The sequence below is a fragment of the Scyliorhinus canicula genome, chromosome 1 (assembly GCF_902713615.1).
Source record: "Scyliorhinus canicula chromosome 1, sScyCan1.1, whole genome shotgun sequence".
Lineage (NCBI taxonomy): Eukaryota > Metazoa > Chordata > Chondrichthyes > Carcharhiniformes > Scyliorhinidae > Scyliorhinus > Scyliorhinus canicula.
In genome coordinates this window covers 221,551,888-221,568,004 of record NC_052146.1, presented here as the reverse complement: position 1 = coordinate 221,568,004, position 16,117 = coordinate 221,551,888, and the positions used below count along the sequence as shown (strand labels likewise).

The 16,117-nt window shown below is 44.6% G+C and overlaps 1 protein-coding gene across 2 annotated transcripts in view; it reads left to right on the top strand.

The window, feature by feature from the left end:
* LOC119971925 (synaptojanin-2-like) overlaps positions 1-16,117 on the top strand; it is a 206,679-nt gene that overhangs the window by 183,004 nt on the left and 7,558 nt on the right. The window contains exons 21-25 of one of the 2 annotated variants that reach the window (XR_005461948.1): positions 1,043-1,211; positions 5,708-5,875; positions 5,995-6,120; positions 6,255-6,385; positions 14,165-14,269. Coding sequence is in view for 1 of the 2 variants with exons in the window: in XM_038808263.1 (XP_038664191.1) it covers positions 1,043-1,211; positions 5,708-5,875; positions 5,995-6,120; positions 6,255-6,385; positions 14,165-14,273 (703 nt within the window). In the remaining variant the exon portion in view is untranslated. Of the gene's footprint in view, positions 1-1,042; positions 1,212-5,707; positions 5,876-5,994; positions 6,121-6,254; positions 6,386-14,164; positions 14,274-16,117 lie in introns of both variants that reach the window. The other variant, XM_038808263.1, reaches the window with a different exon arrangement.

The following is a 16,117-nucleotide window of genomic DNA, read 5'->3' as shown; positions in this document are numbered from 1 at the left end:
AAAGCCCAAAGATGTGAAGTAGGGGGATTGGCCATGCTAAATTGCCCCTTAATTGGAAAAAAAAGAATTTGGTAATCTTCAGAGCTAATTTCAGTGCTCCAAGATGATTTATCATCATGAGGGGTGGAGGGGAGCTAGAAAATAAGAACAAATTTAAATTCTGTAATAAAAACAGAATTGAGGAAAATGTTGACTTGCAGCAAAATTAATATTTGGAATAGCATTGCACTTTCGGGAGGATGTCAAAGTGTTGGAGAATTTGCAGGAGAGATTTCGGAGGGAGGGGAGTAGGAGGTGCCGGCTAATGGCTGTCGAGGGGAGCTGTGGGGTGACTCTCAACCTCCAGGGCTGAGGAGGAGGACAGCCAATTTTATTTTGGGGTGGCACAGTGGTCAGCACTGCTGCCTCTCAGCTCCAGGGTCCTGGGTTCAATTCTGGCCTCGGGTGACTGTGTGGAGTTTGCACTTTCTCCCAGTGTCTGCGTGGGTTTCCTCCCACAGTCCAAAGATGTGCCGGTTCAGTGGATTGACCATGCTAAATTGCCCCATCGTGTCCAAAGATGGGCAGGTTAGGTGGGTTACAGGTTTACAGGGATAGTGTGGGAAGTGGGCCTAGGTAGGGTGCTCTTTCAGAGGGTTGGTGCAGATTCACTGGGCTGAATGGCCTCTTTCTGCACTGTAAGTCTCCTATGGTCTATAGAATGGTGCTGGGATGAAGGGCTTCAGTCATGTGGAAGTACAGAGGACCTGGAATTGCTGTCCTCAGAACAGAGGTTTTTAAAGTGTGATTGGATTGAGGGGTTCAACATTGTGCGAGGTTTTGATATAGTCGGTAATGAGAAACTGTTTCAACTTGTACGTTTGCTAACCAGACCACACAAATTTCAGGTGATTGACAAAGCATGAGGGGAGAGATCAGATTTCTTTTGAACTAAGCGATTTGTTACTATGTACATTGAAAAGCATGTGGAAGCAAGTTTTGTGCAGTTATTTATTTGTGCCGTTCCATTAATTAAAATGAATGTGATTTAACACCTTTTAAGGTTAATGGCAGAGTGGTGAGTATAAGACCCCGGACCAGAAACTGGCTGAATGATTTACATGAAGAAATTAGTATCAACAGGAACAGTATTGCACCAATGTCTCCGACTGCAAATTCTTGCCTGCTTGAAGAAACCTTTGATTTCAACAGTCTGGATTATGATACTGAAGGTAATTCATATACCACACGAGTCTTGTGTAGAATTATCACCAAGTAAAGGTTGAGTGGCGCATCTTGTTGTTGCTCCAGGATGGCAATTGTTCTGCAATTCTCTGCAGCTTGAGTTCAGAATTTCAGTGATCAGCAAAGGTTGCTAATCTATCCAACAGACTTCCAAACTGATCGGCAACAATCGCCTAAATAATATTCCAAACTTGTCCAAACGTACATCAGCCAACAATACAGCTTGCTGATAAAAGCAAATTACTGCAGATGCTGGAATTTGAAACACAAACAGAAAATGCTGGGAAATCTCAGCAGGTCTGACAGCATCTGTGGAGAGAGAAGGGAGTTTTGAGTCTGGATGACTCTTTGTCAAAGCTTGCTGAATTTGTTTCTTAGGGTGATTGTTCTAACTGTATTCGCTATCAATTTGCAGTACATGATTAGCATTCGCATAATCTGTTTTGTTGTCAGTGGTATCTTCACACTTGTGTCCTCACAGAACTGTCTTGACAATATTTTGCTGCCTGCAGGCTAACATCAGGTAACAAACCGAAATCCAAAAGCTGTTCAAATTCAACAAAGTATATTTTGTTGAAGAATGTTTACTTGGTAGAATACTATAGTTCCTCCATCAACAATCTTTCCACTAAACTGTAATTAAAAGCATTTACAAATGAACTAGCTGTGCGGCATTGCCAACTTAGATATTTTGATTCTGTAATCAATAATTTAAAATGAAGCTAACAGGATTGAACTGAATTGAGACACTTGAACACATAAGCCAGTCTGGTGCTTCTGAGTACTGAAGGAGTGCTACAGTGTTGGAGGTGAAACTCCGTAAGACCTCTCGCTTCACTCTAGTCCCACATTACATGGTTAAATTTTTATGCATTCAGATAAACTAAGGATGTGCAATAAATGCTGCATTCCGTGTGTCACTCAAACCTGAAGAATATATTTAAAAATATATCATAATTGAACTAAACAGCATAAATCACAGACCATCACCAGCTGCACGAGATTGGAGAAAGCTTTTTCCTACCTGTATTGCTGTACATAATAACATGCCAACAAAGAACTCCAAGTACATTTATTTGATAACATATTTACATTTTCTGCAAGGGTTTATTTATCAAGAAAAGAAACATTCTGCCTGTCAGGATAAAGCTGATTAAAGATTATAAAAATAACTTGGTCTAGTATTATTGTGGTGCTGTCAAAGAGTTCATTCGCAAATTTGTGGGAATAAAATGATAGCATGGAAATAATTTGTCCTTCATCTAACTGTACTGGTGTCTTTAACAGCGTGGCAGTTTATTATATGGCTTCATTATTCTGATCCATTGAATGTGTGTTAGAATTTGTTGTATGCAATTCCAATGGCAAGCTGCAAGTTAGGCATTGATAATACTCCAGTTAACTTTATATTGGCACTCGTTTAATTTGGATTCCAAGCCAAAGTTTGTGAGCCGACTCACAGCATTAATATACAAACATTATGAACAGGAAAGAACATACTGGTCCATCTAAACTGTCCGATGCAGAATTGTGCATCACAGCATATAGTAATATGCATACCCCCACCTACATAAGCACATCAGAAATTGGAATAGAGTAGGCCATTCACCCCTTCGAGCCTGCTCCGCCATTCAGTGATGAGATCTTCCACTTCAACAACATTTTCTTGCACTATCCCTGCATAGAGCCTTGTAATCTTCTGTGAAAAAGCAAAAAAAAAGACCGACTATGAAGGAAAGAAAAGGAATAAAGACTGGAAGCTTCTTCCTAACCACCTTAAACATAGGACCCTGGCGCTGTGACGCAACAGTGCTAACCACTGTGCTACTGTGCCACCTTCGTGTACACCTTAAACTGTCCTCACTCTCGCACATGTATTTTTGAGAACTGGTGGATACAACAGCCACAGTAGGCCAATAATTAAACAGTAAATAGCAACGGTCCTAACATTCTTTCAGGATACCACTGATCGAAGAAAATTCCCCACTTTCTACCTACAGGAATTTTGCCACCTCAGTAAGAAGAGACCAAATTATTTTCATAATTTCAAATCATCTCTCCAGAGTGGCAAAACTTTTTTTTTTCCTTGATAAACAAACTGTTGCAGAAAGTGTAAATATGTAATTCAATGTATTTCGGGCTCCTCAATAGGCATGTCAGTCTGTATCACAATACAGATAGCAAAGCTGTTTTGTTGATGATCCTGTCTCAGCCGGCCAACTCTTGTGGGAAATGCAACTAGAAACAAAATGTTTTTTTATTTGTTCGTGAAGGTGTCACTGACAAGGCCAGGAGTTTTTACCCATCCCTAATTGCCCTTGAGAAGGTGATGGTGAACTTCCACCTTGAACTATTGCAATCCTTGTGGTGTATGTACAACCACAGTGCTCAAGTATTGAGACAATTTTGTCTGCTGGACTTTGCGCTACTATCAGCACCCTTCTTAGTCATTATCACCACTATTTACATTCTCTATGTCTTTTTGTCCAGGGCATCTTTATCAATCGCCACCTATCGCTGGCCCTCTATCCAGCCCCACTGCTCCATACTGCCCCCGCCCCCAACAGTATAAATCTCTTCCTATTTCCAGTTCTCTCCAGCTATGACAAAGAGTTATCCAGACTCGAAATGTTAGCTCCGTCCTCTCTCCACAGATGCTGTCAGACCTGCTGAGATTGTCCAGCATTTTCTGTCATTTTTGTATAATGCTCTGTCACATTCTTAATGCATTTTACAACCAAAGAACTATTTTGAACTGTAGTCACCGATGTTATGTAGGCAAACATAGCAGTCAATTTACACGCAGCGAAGTCCAGCAAGTCCTTCCCTCCATGGATCCTTTGCAGCACAATATAAAATATCTTACAAGGAAGAATATCATATAATTGTCCATATTTTTGTTTATTTACTTAATGTGAAACATATTATTGGTGCTGAGGTATAGAACATAGAACATAGAACATTACAGCGCAGTACAGGCCCTTCGGCCCTCGATGTTGCGCCGACCAATGAAACCACTCTAAAGCCCATCTACACTATTCCCTTATCATCCATATTTTTATCCAATGACCATTTAAATGCCCTTAATGTCGGCGAGTCCACTTCTGTTGCAGGCAGGGCATTCCACGCCCTTACTACTCTCTGAGTAAAGAACCTACCTCTGACATCTGTCCTATATCTAACTCCCCTCAATTAAAGCTATGTCCCCTCGTGCTAGACATCACCATCCGAGGAAAAAAGCCTCTCACTGTCCACCCTATCTAATCCTCTGATCATCTTATATGCCTCAATTAAGTCATCTCTTAACCTTCTTCTCTCTAAAGAAAACAGCTCTTCGATAACTGCATAGAAAGAAGCCATTTGGCCCATCGAGGCTGTGCTAGCTCTTTTGAAGCGCAATCCAATTAGCCCCATCATCCGACTGGTTCCCCACATCTCTGCAATTTTTCTCCTTCAAGCGTCAATCCAATTTCCTTTTGAAAGCTGCTGTAATTGAGGTGGTTTCTGCCACCCAATCAAACATTATGAGGGTACTTGGTGCACAAACTGGAAGGTGATTAACTGAAGAAACTGATACCTTGTAGCAGTGCTATTCAAATAGTCAGACAGCTCAAAGACATCACCAAAATTACAAAACGATCTCCGCACAAAAGCAGGTTTGGAACAACGACCCTCAATTTTCCTTCCCTTGTTTCAGTTTCCCATTTTGCTATCTTTAAATAATCTCTAATCCTATGGCTTGTCCCTGCCACCTCCTTACATACTTCTGGTCATTTATAGCAACTCCAGTTGCAAACATTTTCTATATGCAGAGGTGACCAGGCCTATTTTCCCCCACCCATAGCTTTGAGCGAGTTCTCGCTTTTTTGACAATTTCTGCCAGGTTTGCCTCCCGTGAGGGACCAATTCTGTTGGCTTTTCTCACCGCCTAGTTTCCCCTCCCCAGGGATTTCTGCTGCCTCTGGCTGGGCTCTTATCTGAATGTTCCCCATACGCCTGGGTTGGTTGCTTCACAGATTCAATACACAGAGACCTCTCTCAAAATAAATTTGTAATCCCACTTCAGCTGACGACTGAAACAGAGCAATTGGCCTGTGCTATCCAGGAGCCAGAGTGGGGAGCAACCTTTGGAGAGAATGGTAACAAATCAAACATCAGGCAGTCATAAAGTAACAATTTATTTCTGGATCTAGGTGGAAAATGTGTTTAAAATGTTCTCTGCAGTTTCGCTTTAATAATGAATTTTGTAAATGGCTTATGAAAGAGGTGAGAAGTCATGTGGATTAGATGGTGGTATGATGACTATGATCTGCTGTCATTAAGAGTCGAATTGATCCAGGGGCTAGGTTGATGGTGTTGGAAACCCTGCAGAGTAGCAGCAGTGGACCCCATAAATATTTCTCTCAGAACCCCACGAGAAGCCATGATCTATCAAATGCAGTATGTTATTGAAGTTAACCAAATGCACATTTGTTCTGTGTAGGAGACATAGATGAAGATTTAGAAGAAATAGTTCCACAGCACTTGGTGACAGGACAAGCAGAGAATAACAAAAGTACCCCTGAAGAGTCTCCTGAATCTAATATTAAAGAGGTCCGTGAGTTTCCGTTATTAAACAGACTACCACATCCTCAAAAGGAAGAAATAACAGGTATATAATCACGTTTTGAACATGATCAATGGCAAAATGTATTTATTTTATTAAAGGCTGGGGATTTTTGTTCTTAACTAATTTTTCTATGGCATCTGAATACAAAACTCCTGTTTTAGACAATGCAAAATGTTCCACAATTGATCAGGAGATGACTCCGCAAAGTGAATTTCGACCACGTACAGCAAGTAGATCTCTGTCAGTACCTGATCGCCCACCGCCTCCACAGAGACCACCTCCTCCAAGTAAGAACAACTATACAGTTATCTATCCAGTTTATAGATCAATATCCTAGTACACCTAGCAATCAATGGATGTCAGACATTTATTTAATTGCATTTATTTTGAACTGACTATAAATCTCAAGCTTTTATTCTAGCTGTACAAACCATGAAGAAGTCTTCTTCCGATCTTTTGCTTTCATCTGAAGAAGGTCCTTTCCAGGCCTTGATTTCAAATGCATCCCAGATTCTTCAAGTGACAACTGGGCAACCTGTAAACTTTACACAGGTACGGTACCTCAAATCCGGCACCCTCGGGGCTGAGGCCACGCTGGATTTTGGACATTATTGGATTTGGGGGTCAAGCAGTTTGGGCTGAGGATAATTTGGGTCAATCTGGGATGGGCAGGGTCAAGGGTTGTTGGGAGCATGGGATAGTGTGGCATGTGTAGCGGTGTAGCTGGTATCTAGCGTGGAGCCACATTGTACCAATGCAACGCCTACCCGAATTGTCTAGGTAAGTTTTTTTTTGTTTTATTCAATTAAAATTGATGCATGGAATTTTATAGAAATGTCCGATTTTCGCAATGGCCCATTTTCGGGGAATAGAATTTAAGATACGCTATCTGTAGTTGAAATTTAAAGTGATGCAGCACTAAAGGCGGCCATTGGCCTATCATGCATGTGTAAGCTCTTGAAAAGAGCTGTGCAATTAGACTGATTTCCCTGTCCATTCCTCATGGCCTGAAAACGTTCCCTTTGAAAGTGTTTATCAAATTTCCTTTTGATTGTCACGATTAAAACAACCTCTATCATCTAGTCAGCTAGTGCATGCCAGGTAGCAGTGTAAAACAACTTCTCCTCATGTCCCCTCTTTGTTTTCAAAGAGCTAATATCAGTGTCCCCTAGTCAGTCACAGAAGGGGGGCATTCGGCCCATCTTGTCCATGCCAGCCCGAAGATACCCAGGTGCCCTTTCTACTCCCACTTTCCTGTACCCGACCCAAAGCCCTGGAGCTTACAGCACTTAAGGTGCAGATCCAGGTACTTTCAAAATTTAGGGTCTCTGCCTCCACCACCAACTCGGGCAGCGAATTCCAGACTCCCACTACCCTCTGCGTAAAAATGTTCTTCCTCATGTCCCCTCTACACCTTCTGCCACTTATCTTGAATCTATGTCCCCTGGCTCTAGAATTCTCCACCAAGGGAAACAATTTTATCCTGTCCACTCTATTACTTCCCCTCATAATTAATGTACACTTCAATCACCCCTCAGCCTTCTTTGTTACAAGGACAATAACCCCAACCTATCCAATCTCTCCTCGTAGCTACACTTTTCTAGCCCTGGCAACATTCTTGTAAACCTCTTCTGCACTCTCTCCAGAGCAATAACATCCTTCTTCTAATGTGGTGACCAGAATTGCGAACAATACTCCAGTTGTGGCCTCACCTGTGCTTTATACAATTCCAACGTTATATCTCTGCCAATAAAGAAGAGCATTCCATATGCCCTCTTTACAACCATGTACTGCTACCTTTAGGGACCTATGCACTTGTATGACAAGATCTCTCATTTCATCTACCCCTCTTAGTATATTCCCATTTATTGTGCACTCCCCACAACAGTTTGTCCTCCCTAAATGCATAACCTCACACTTCTTTGTGTTAAAATCCATCAGCCACTTTACTGCACCAATCCATCTATATAGTTTTGGAAATTCTGGCTGCAATTTACTAGCCTCGTCGAGCCCGACTCGGGGAAACAAACGAGGCTATTGTGAGATTTGCAATGCTTGTTACGCCTCACAAGATCTCGCGCAGCATCGCAACCTGGATCCTGTCCAAATGGGTAGTTAGTCTCACTTGAATATGTCTACGCGGAGTTTCCCAAGGCCCGGGATTGAATGGTCTCACCTTGTAGACCCTGATGTGGAGATGCCGGCGTTGGACTGGGGTGAGCACAGTAAGAAGTCTTACAACACCAGGTTAAAGTCCAACAGGTTTGTTTCAAACACTAGCTTTCGGAGCACTGCTCCTTCCTCAGATTCACCTGAGGAAGGAGCTGTGCTCCGAAAGCTAGTGTTTGAAACAAACATGTTGGACTTTCACCTGGTGTTGTAAGACTTGTAGACCCTGCCATGGCATCGTTTAACACTGGTCTCCACAAACCAGTGGGGGGGGGAAGGAACCTCCCAGACAGTCGGGGTCCGGACAGGGTTGTACTCTGGCACTCTTGATGCCATCATGGCAGTGCCACCCTGGCAATGCCAGGGTGCCTAGATGGCATTTTTACTGCGCCGGGGATGTCCTGCCCTTATGAGGTGGGGTGTGGTGTGGGGGGGGGCTTGATCCGTATACTGGGGGGGGGGCGCTGGTTGAGAAATTGGGGTTTCATTAAATCAGCCTACAGCTATCCTCAACACTATTCGCTGCCCTTTGTGTCAATCTTTGTGTTGTCTGCAAATTTCCCAATCGTGTCTCCCACGTTCACGTCCAAATCATTAATATATAACACAAGCAGTAAGGATCCCAACACCGAGGCCTGTGAAACACCACTTGAAACAACTTTCCATTATTTCATGACCTCTCTTTGCCCTCCTAATTTCATTTTTAAGCACCCCCCTCATTGTATGCTCCTGAAGAGCTTCGTCCGTTATTAGTGCTCTATACCGACCATATGCTTCCTTTTTTTTTCTTGATCAAACCCTCGATATCCCTTGACATGGGGGTTCCCTAGACTTGCCCTTCACTCTTAGAGGAACACGTTGGACCTAAACTCTCACTATTTCACTTTTAAAAGACTCCCAGTTTCCAAATGTAGATTTACCTGTCTAATAATATTGAAATCGCACTTCATCCAATTCAGACACTTTGGCTGAGATTCTCCGATAATGGAGCTATCTCCCCATGCCTGCGGGAAAACAGGCGCAAATTACTCTGACCTTTCCTGAAGAAAGTCCAGAGCGATTCACTTACCTGAAGGGGGCTAGCAGGGCCCCAGAGTAGTCCTCGCAGCTCCAACTGGCGAGACGGGGCCCTGCACATCCGGCTGGGGGTCCGCACATGCGTGTGGCGGTGGCCCCGCACGACATGGCGGACCCACACCCACTATATAGACATCCCCGAGATCGCGGCGCCCGCCGATCGGTGGCCCCTGGTCGCGAGCCTGGCCGTCCTGGAGGCCCATCCTGTGACTGATACCCCTTCCTCCCCAGCAGGGTGGCCGCGGACTGGGTCAAACCAGTGGGGTTCCGGGTGGAACCATGAGTGAACCACGCTGGCAGGAACTCGGCCAGTTGTCTGCAGAGAATCGCCACAGGGGCCTCTGCCAATGGCCCCGACCGGCGCCGCGTCGACCGAGTGTGCGATTTGCGGCGATTCTCCGCCCCCGCGCTGATTGCGATTGCGGCACGGGGGCTCGGAGAATCCTGCTCTTGATTTCTGGGCCATCCTTATACCTTTGCACAGTGACTTTGAAACTTAAAGAATTATGGTCACTAACCCCTAAATGTTCGCCCATTGACACTTTGACCACTTGCCCGGCCTCATTTCCTAGGTTTAGGTCTAGCACTTCCCCATCCCCATAGGACTATCAATGCACTGTCACAAAAAAATCTCCTGGATGCACTCAACCAGTTTTCCCACCTGAAACGATACTCATTTTTTAGTGGCTGCATTTCATTCATGAAGAGTGCAGGACAGCACGCCAGGTGCAAAATCAGGCATACCAAAAAATGAGGTTTCAACCTGGTGAAGCTACAATACAGGACTACTTGTGTGCCATACAGCATAAGCAGCAAGTAATAGACAGAGCTAAATGATTCCACAATGAACACATCAGATCTAAGCTCGGCAGCCCTGCCACATCCAGCCATGAATGTTGGTGGACAATTAAACAATCACTGAAGGAGGAGGTTCCACAAGTATCCCCATTCTCAATGATGGAGGAGCCCAGCACATATGTGCAAAAGACAGGGCTGAGGCATTGGCAACAATCTACAGCCAGAAGTGAAGAGTGGATGATCCATCTTGGTCTCCCCCAGAAGTCCCCAGCATCACAGATGTCAGTCTTCAGCCAATACAATTCACCCGACGTGATATCAAGAAACCATCTTCAGCTGCTTCATCAATGACCTCAGTACCATCATGAGGTCAGAAGTGAGGATGTTTGCGGATGACTGCACAATGTTCAGCACCATTTGCAACTCCTCAGATAATGAAGCAGTCCATGTCCAAATGCAGCAAGACCTGGACAATATCCAGGCTTGGGCTGACAAGTGGCAAGTTACATTCGAGCCACACAAGTGCCAGGCAATGACTATTTCCTACAAGAGAGGATCTAGTCACCACCCCCTGACACTCAAAGGCATTGCCATTGCTGAATCCCCCACAATCAACATCCTGGGGGTTACCATTGATCAGAAACTGAACTGGACTAGCCATATTAATACTGTGGCTACCAGGGCAGGTCAAAGGCTAGGAATCCTATGGCATGTAACTCACCTCCTAACCCCTCAAAGCCTGTCCACCATCTACAAGGCACAAGTTAGGAGTGTAATGGAATACTCTCCACTTGCCTGGATGAGAGCAGCTCCAACAACACTTCAAGAAGCTCAACACCATCCAAGCAAAGCAGCCCGCTTGATTGCTCCCTCTTCTACAAACATTCACACTCATCACCGCCGATGAACAGTGCCAGCCATGTGTACCATCTGTAAGGTGCACTGCAATAACTCACCAAGGTTCCTCAGACAGCACCTTCAAAATCAATGACCACTACCATCTAGTAAGACGAGAGAAGGAGATACTTGGAACCACACCACCTGGAAGTTCCCTCCATGTCACGAACACCCTGACTTGGAAATATATCGCCGTTCCTTCACTGTTGCTGGAGCAACATCCTGGAACTTCCTCCCTAATAGCACAGTGGGTGTACCTACACCTCGAGGACTGCAGTGGTTCAAAAAGGCAACTCACCACCACCTTTTGAAGGGCAACTAGGGATGGATAATAAATGCTGGTCTGACCAGTGAAGCCCACATCCTGTTAATGAATTTAGAAAAAAGAAAGCCCATTCAATAATTTAAATCCCCTCAAGTACTTAATCCCACTATCCAAAGCTGCAGACTGGCTCGCTGACCTCTCAGAATTTCTCCACCTGGAGAAGATTAAGTACGCCATCCAAGAGTCAGAGGAAGTCTTCCTGGATACTTGGGGGCAGTTTGTCGGCCTGTTCTAAAGCCTGTTCGAGGCCAGCAACGACGAGTAACCAAAGGACTGCGCAACCCAGGGAGTGGGGGGGGGGAAACACCTGAAGGAAAGTAGGGAGACCACAAGAGAAGAAGAGGGGGGGGGGGGGCTGCTACTCTCCTCTTTCCTGGAAAATAAAAGAAAAACACAGCTGAAGCCAATGTTGGGCGGGGCGGGGGGGGGGGGGGGGGGGGGGGAGGACAACGAGGAAGGGGGGGGGAGGACAACGAGGAAGGGTGTGGGGGAGAACCTATAGACTGATCCAGAGGGCAGCGAAATGTCCATAGGGTCAGTTAAATGAAGGACTAAATAAACCTCTCTGTACAATAAAGTAAATTAGCACGGGTAAGAAAAATGTAATATATATATATACAACTGTTTATAAATATGAGAAATGGCAATAAAAATAATTTTTTTTAAAGTACTTAATCCTATTTAAATCAAACATTTATATTCCTATCTCCACATATGTATTGCATTCTTGCGTACAAAATGTAGTAGATGCAAGCTCAATTAATAATTTTAATTCTGAGATTGATGGATACTAGCCAAGAAAATATCAAGGCATGTTTGAATTAAACTACACAACATCCATGATCCCATTGAATGGTGGAAAAGACTTGAGGGCTGAACGGTGTTGCTCATATATTCCTTTTAAAAAGAATAAATTTAGAGTACCCAATTCATTTTTTCCAATTCAGGGCCAATTTAGTGTGGCCAATCCACCTACCCTGCACATTTTAGGATTGTGGGGGCGAAACCCACGCAGACACGGGGAGAATGTGCAAACTCCACATGGACAGTGACCCAGAGCCGGGATCGAACCTGGGACCTCGGCAGCGTAAGGCAGCAATGCTAACCACTGCGCCACCCATGCTGCCCTTGTTCATATATTCCTAATAAATCTCCCCTTGATCTTCATTGCTCAAAGAGAAACAAACCCAACTTCTGTGTTTTCTCCACATAATATTTCCAGATCCTTGACTTCATGCAAGTAAATCACCTCTGAAACTTTGCTAAGGCCTAGACGTCCCTCCTAAAACGTAGTGTATAGATTTAGACAGAATAATCTAGCTGAGACCTGAACATAGGCTAATGGTTGACTGTAACCTCCTTGCTTTTCTACTCTATGGGAGTAAGTTTAAAAGCCACAAATGGGTGTGAGGTTAAAATGTTAAAAACCTAAAATAGCTTTGAACCTGAAAACGTCTGCAGGTGACCAATTCGCTTAGAGCAAGCAGGTGGTTTATTGAAATGTTTTAAGGAGGCTGAGTGCATCTATTTGTACAGTTTCAATTTTAAACATATGTTGGCCAGTTTCCCAGGTCTTGAGACACCCAGCAAATGAAAGGAGATGAGAAGGACTGGAGTCATATGCTAAATGCATTAACAGCAGTGCTTGCGGGCTAGGAGGAGCAGGAGTCTTTCCTCCTGATCTAAAAAGGCAACCTGCAATCTCCTTCCCTGTAACACCACCATTACCTACACCCCCATGACCACCAAGCTCTGATCTTTCTCCAAACTGTGACCACACTCCGATACTTCCCCGATTACCAACATCTTTCCTCGACCACCTTGGCCTCCAAACCCCACCCATCCTCTCAATAATCCCTGAACGTCCTGTAGATAATCCACCCAATCCCCCCATAATCTCTACCCCCAACAATTATTTAATGCCCCCAATCCTGGGCTGCTGTTTTTCCTGTAGTGTTTCATACCTGACAGACAGCAGTCAATGAATTGGTATTAAAAAAAAAGCTACATGCTATGGAGTTAGCACTTTGATTGTCAGGGAAGTCCAGATATCTGTGTTTCTTGACTACCGTAGCTTTTGCCTTCCCCATCCCCAGTCTGAAATCACCTCCTGTTAAATATAAGCACTTATTTCACTGGTAATAAAGTGAAGGATTCCGTCAGCTTTTCCAACAGCCTTTTCAACTTGGCCTGCTATCTTCAAAGAATTGTCTAAATACAACCTCTCCTGCACTTGTACCATTTAATTTACAATCGTTTTTCCTCATTCTTTATTTGACTGACTGCTCTACTGATCAACTCCTGACTAGGTGGAAACTCAGAAGATGAATTGTTGACTTATCCAGCCAGGAATATAGATCAAAACATTTTAACTAAGTCAGATCCAGGAGGTCTGATGAGGGAGGTTTAGTGACTGCGGGGATTGTCCCTTTAAGGGTAACTGCAGAGTAAGGTACACGTGGCCTGTGCTGTCCTTAAAGGGTCAGTCACCATAGTGACCAGGGCAGTTTTTCTTCAGATAGAGCACTACAGGTATTAGAGGGTTGAACAGAGGATATTTAAGTATAGGATATATATTTTTGTTGCAAGCAATGATGCAGCATTAAGTAGAAGTGAAGATTTACTGCAGATTTGTGCTGAGGTTTACATTTTAAAATAAATTATTTTCCTCATTACCAAATGTAGTAGGCCACCTCAAAGTTTGGAGAAGTGCACCTCGAGGCATGTGTGATTTTACTCTCCAGTTCATTTAGTATGGGATTTTGTTGCTGTCACCATTGACCACACTATCTGTGAGCAGTTATTAGGCAGGAAAGGTAAACTCCTGATTCCTCTGTTGGGAGAGATCAGTGATGCTGAGGAAATTATCCAGAGTAGAACTGAGATTTGTCATGTTGACCCACAAAATGTAAAGTGCAATATTAATATCAAGTGGTCATTCTTTTAAAAAAGCTGCTATTGAGTAGTATTTCCATCCCACACACACACTAGCTATCGTGGGTTTTGCTTGATGTGTTTTCATTTTTTGATATTTCAGTTGAACTCAATATAATCTTGTTTCTCAGTCCTCATCTAGAACTGGAATTGGCAAACCATATAATGTGAAACAAATTAAAACGACATCTGCCAGAGAAGCAGAAGAGACAATAAGGCACTTAATGGAGCTGAAAACAGGTAAACTTGTTATGTAAAGTGTGTTGCCAATATACTTTTGGCTGCCCAGCAGTGCATGAATATAAGATAAGAGAACAGATTGTTAGTGCAACATGTTTAGGAAAAGCAAGTGCACATAGAAATATCTAAAGATGTTGGGCGGAATTCTCCCCTACCTGGCAGGGCGGGGGGTCCCGGTGCCGAGGAGTGGCGTGAACGACTCCGGCGTCGGGCCGCCCCAGAGGTGCGAAATCCTCCGCACCTTCAGGGACTAGGTCCGCCCCGGAGTGGTTTGCGCCCTGCCGGCCGGTGGGAAAGGGGCTTGGCGCCACGCCAACCGGCGCCGAAGGGCCTCCGCTGGCCTCTGCGAGTTGGCACATGCGCGGGAGCGGCAGCGTGTGCTGGTGTCATCCCCGCGCATGCGCAGAGGGCTTCATTTCCACACCGGCAATGGCGGACCGCTACAGCCGCCGGTGTGGAAGAATAGAGGTTCCCACGGCACAGGCCCGCCCGTGGATCGGTGGGCCCCAATCGCGGGCCAGGCCACTGAGGGGACACCTCCCGGGGCCAGATCCCCCCACGCCCCCGCAAGAACCCCAGAGTCTGCCCGCGCTGCCAGGTCCCACCGGTAAGGACCTACTCTAATTTACGCCGGTGGGACTGGCAAAAAACGGGCGGGACTTCGGCCCATTGCAGGCCGGAGAATTCGGGTGGCCCCGGGGCCCATTGAGTCGCACCGGTCCCCGTCATTCTCCGAGGTGGGCAGCGCAATTCACGCCGGGGCGATTTTTTGGGGGCCGGAGAATTTGGAGGACAGCGGGGACGGGATTCACGCCGACCCCCAGCGGGGGGGGGGGGGGGGGGGGAATCCCGCCCGTTATTACTGCAATATTTTATCAAGATAAACCACCTGAGAGTTGCATGACAGGAGACTTTTTAATAAACACCCTTCTAAAAAAAAAGCGTCTGGAGTCAATGTATGCCAGAGTGTCTCTAGTTAAATACAATTTATGTGAAAATAGTTGACAATGGATATCATAAGAAAACCGTCACAATATTTTTGTAAATTATTATATCTTTATTTTGTTTATTTCACAATTAAACAATAGACACAAAACCGGTTTCAGTATGAATATTCAGTTCAAAATGTATTGAAGCAGTTTTCCAAAATTGATTTTTGCGGAAACTTATATCCATTCACAGGGTTTATCCTTCCAGTAAAGTAATTATGGTGGACATTTATCTTAGCTATTGGTCCATATGAAACCACCACACTCAGCAAATGCATTTGTGTTGTGTGAGTTGAGTACATGGAGTAGCCTGCAGATGTGAGTGAATAGATTGATCAGTGACTGTGCAGTCAGCTATATGGTGCAGTCAGGGCCAACTGAAAGTGTATTTTATCTCTGTACAGTAATGTTCATGATGCAATATGAGCTCAAAGTCCTAGACAATGACATGGAAATCAACTTAAATGAAAGGATTTGAATGTCCTTATGTACATATTTTCATAGTATCATAGAATCCCTACAGTGCAGAAGGAGGCTATTTGGCCCATCGTGTCTGCACTGGCCCTTTCTCCAAAAGAGCCCCCTACCTAGGCCCAATCCCCTGCCCCTATCCCCGGAACCTCATCTAACCTTTTGGGTCATATTATCATGGCCAATGCACCTAACCTGCACATCTTTGGACTGTGGGAGGAAACTGGAGCATCCGGAGGAAACCTATGCAGACACGGGGAGAATGTGCAGACTCACAGACAGTCACCCGACGTTGGAATTGAACGGGTCCCTGGTGCTGTGAGGCAGCAGTTTAACCCACTGTTCCAACGTGCCGTTTTGAAGTCCTTTCACATTTTATTATGA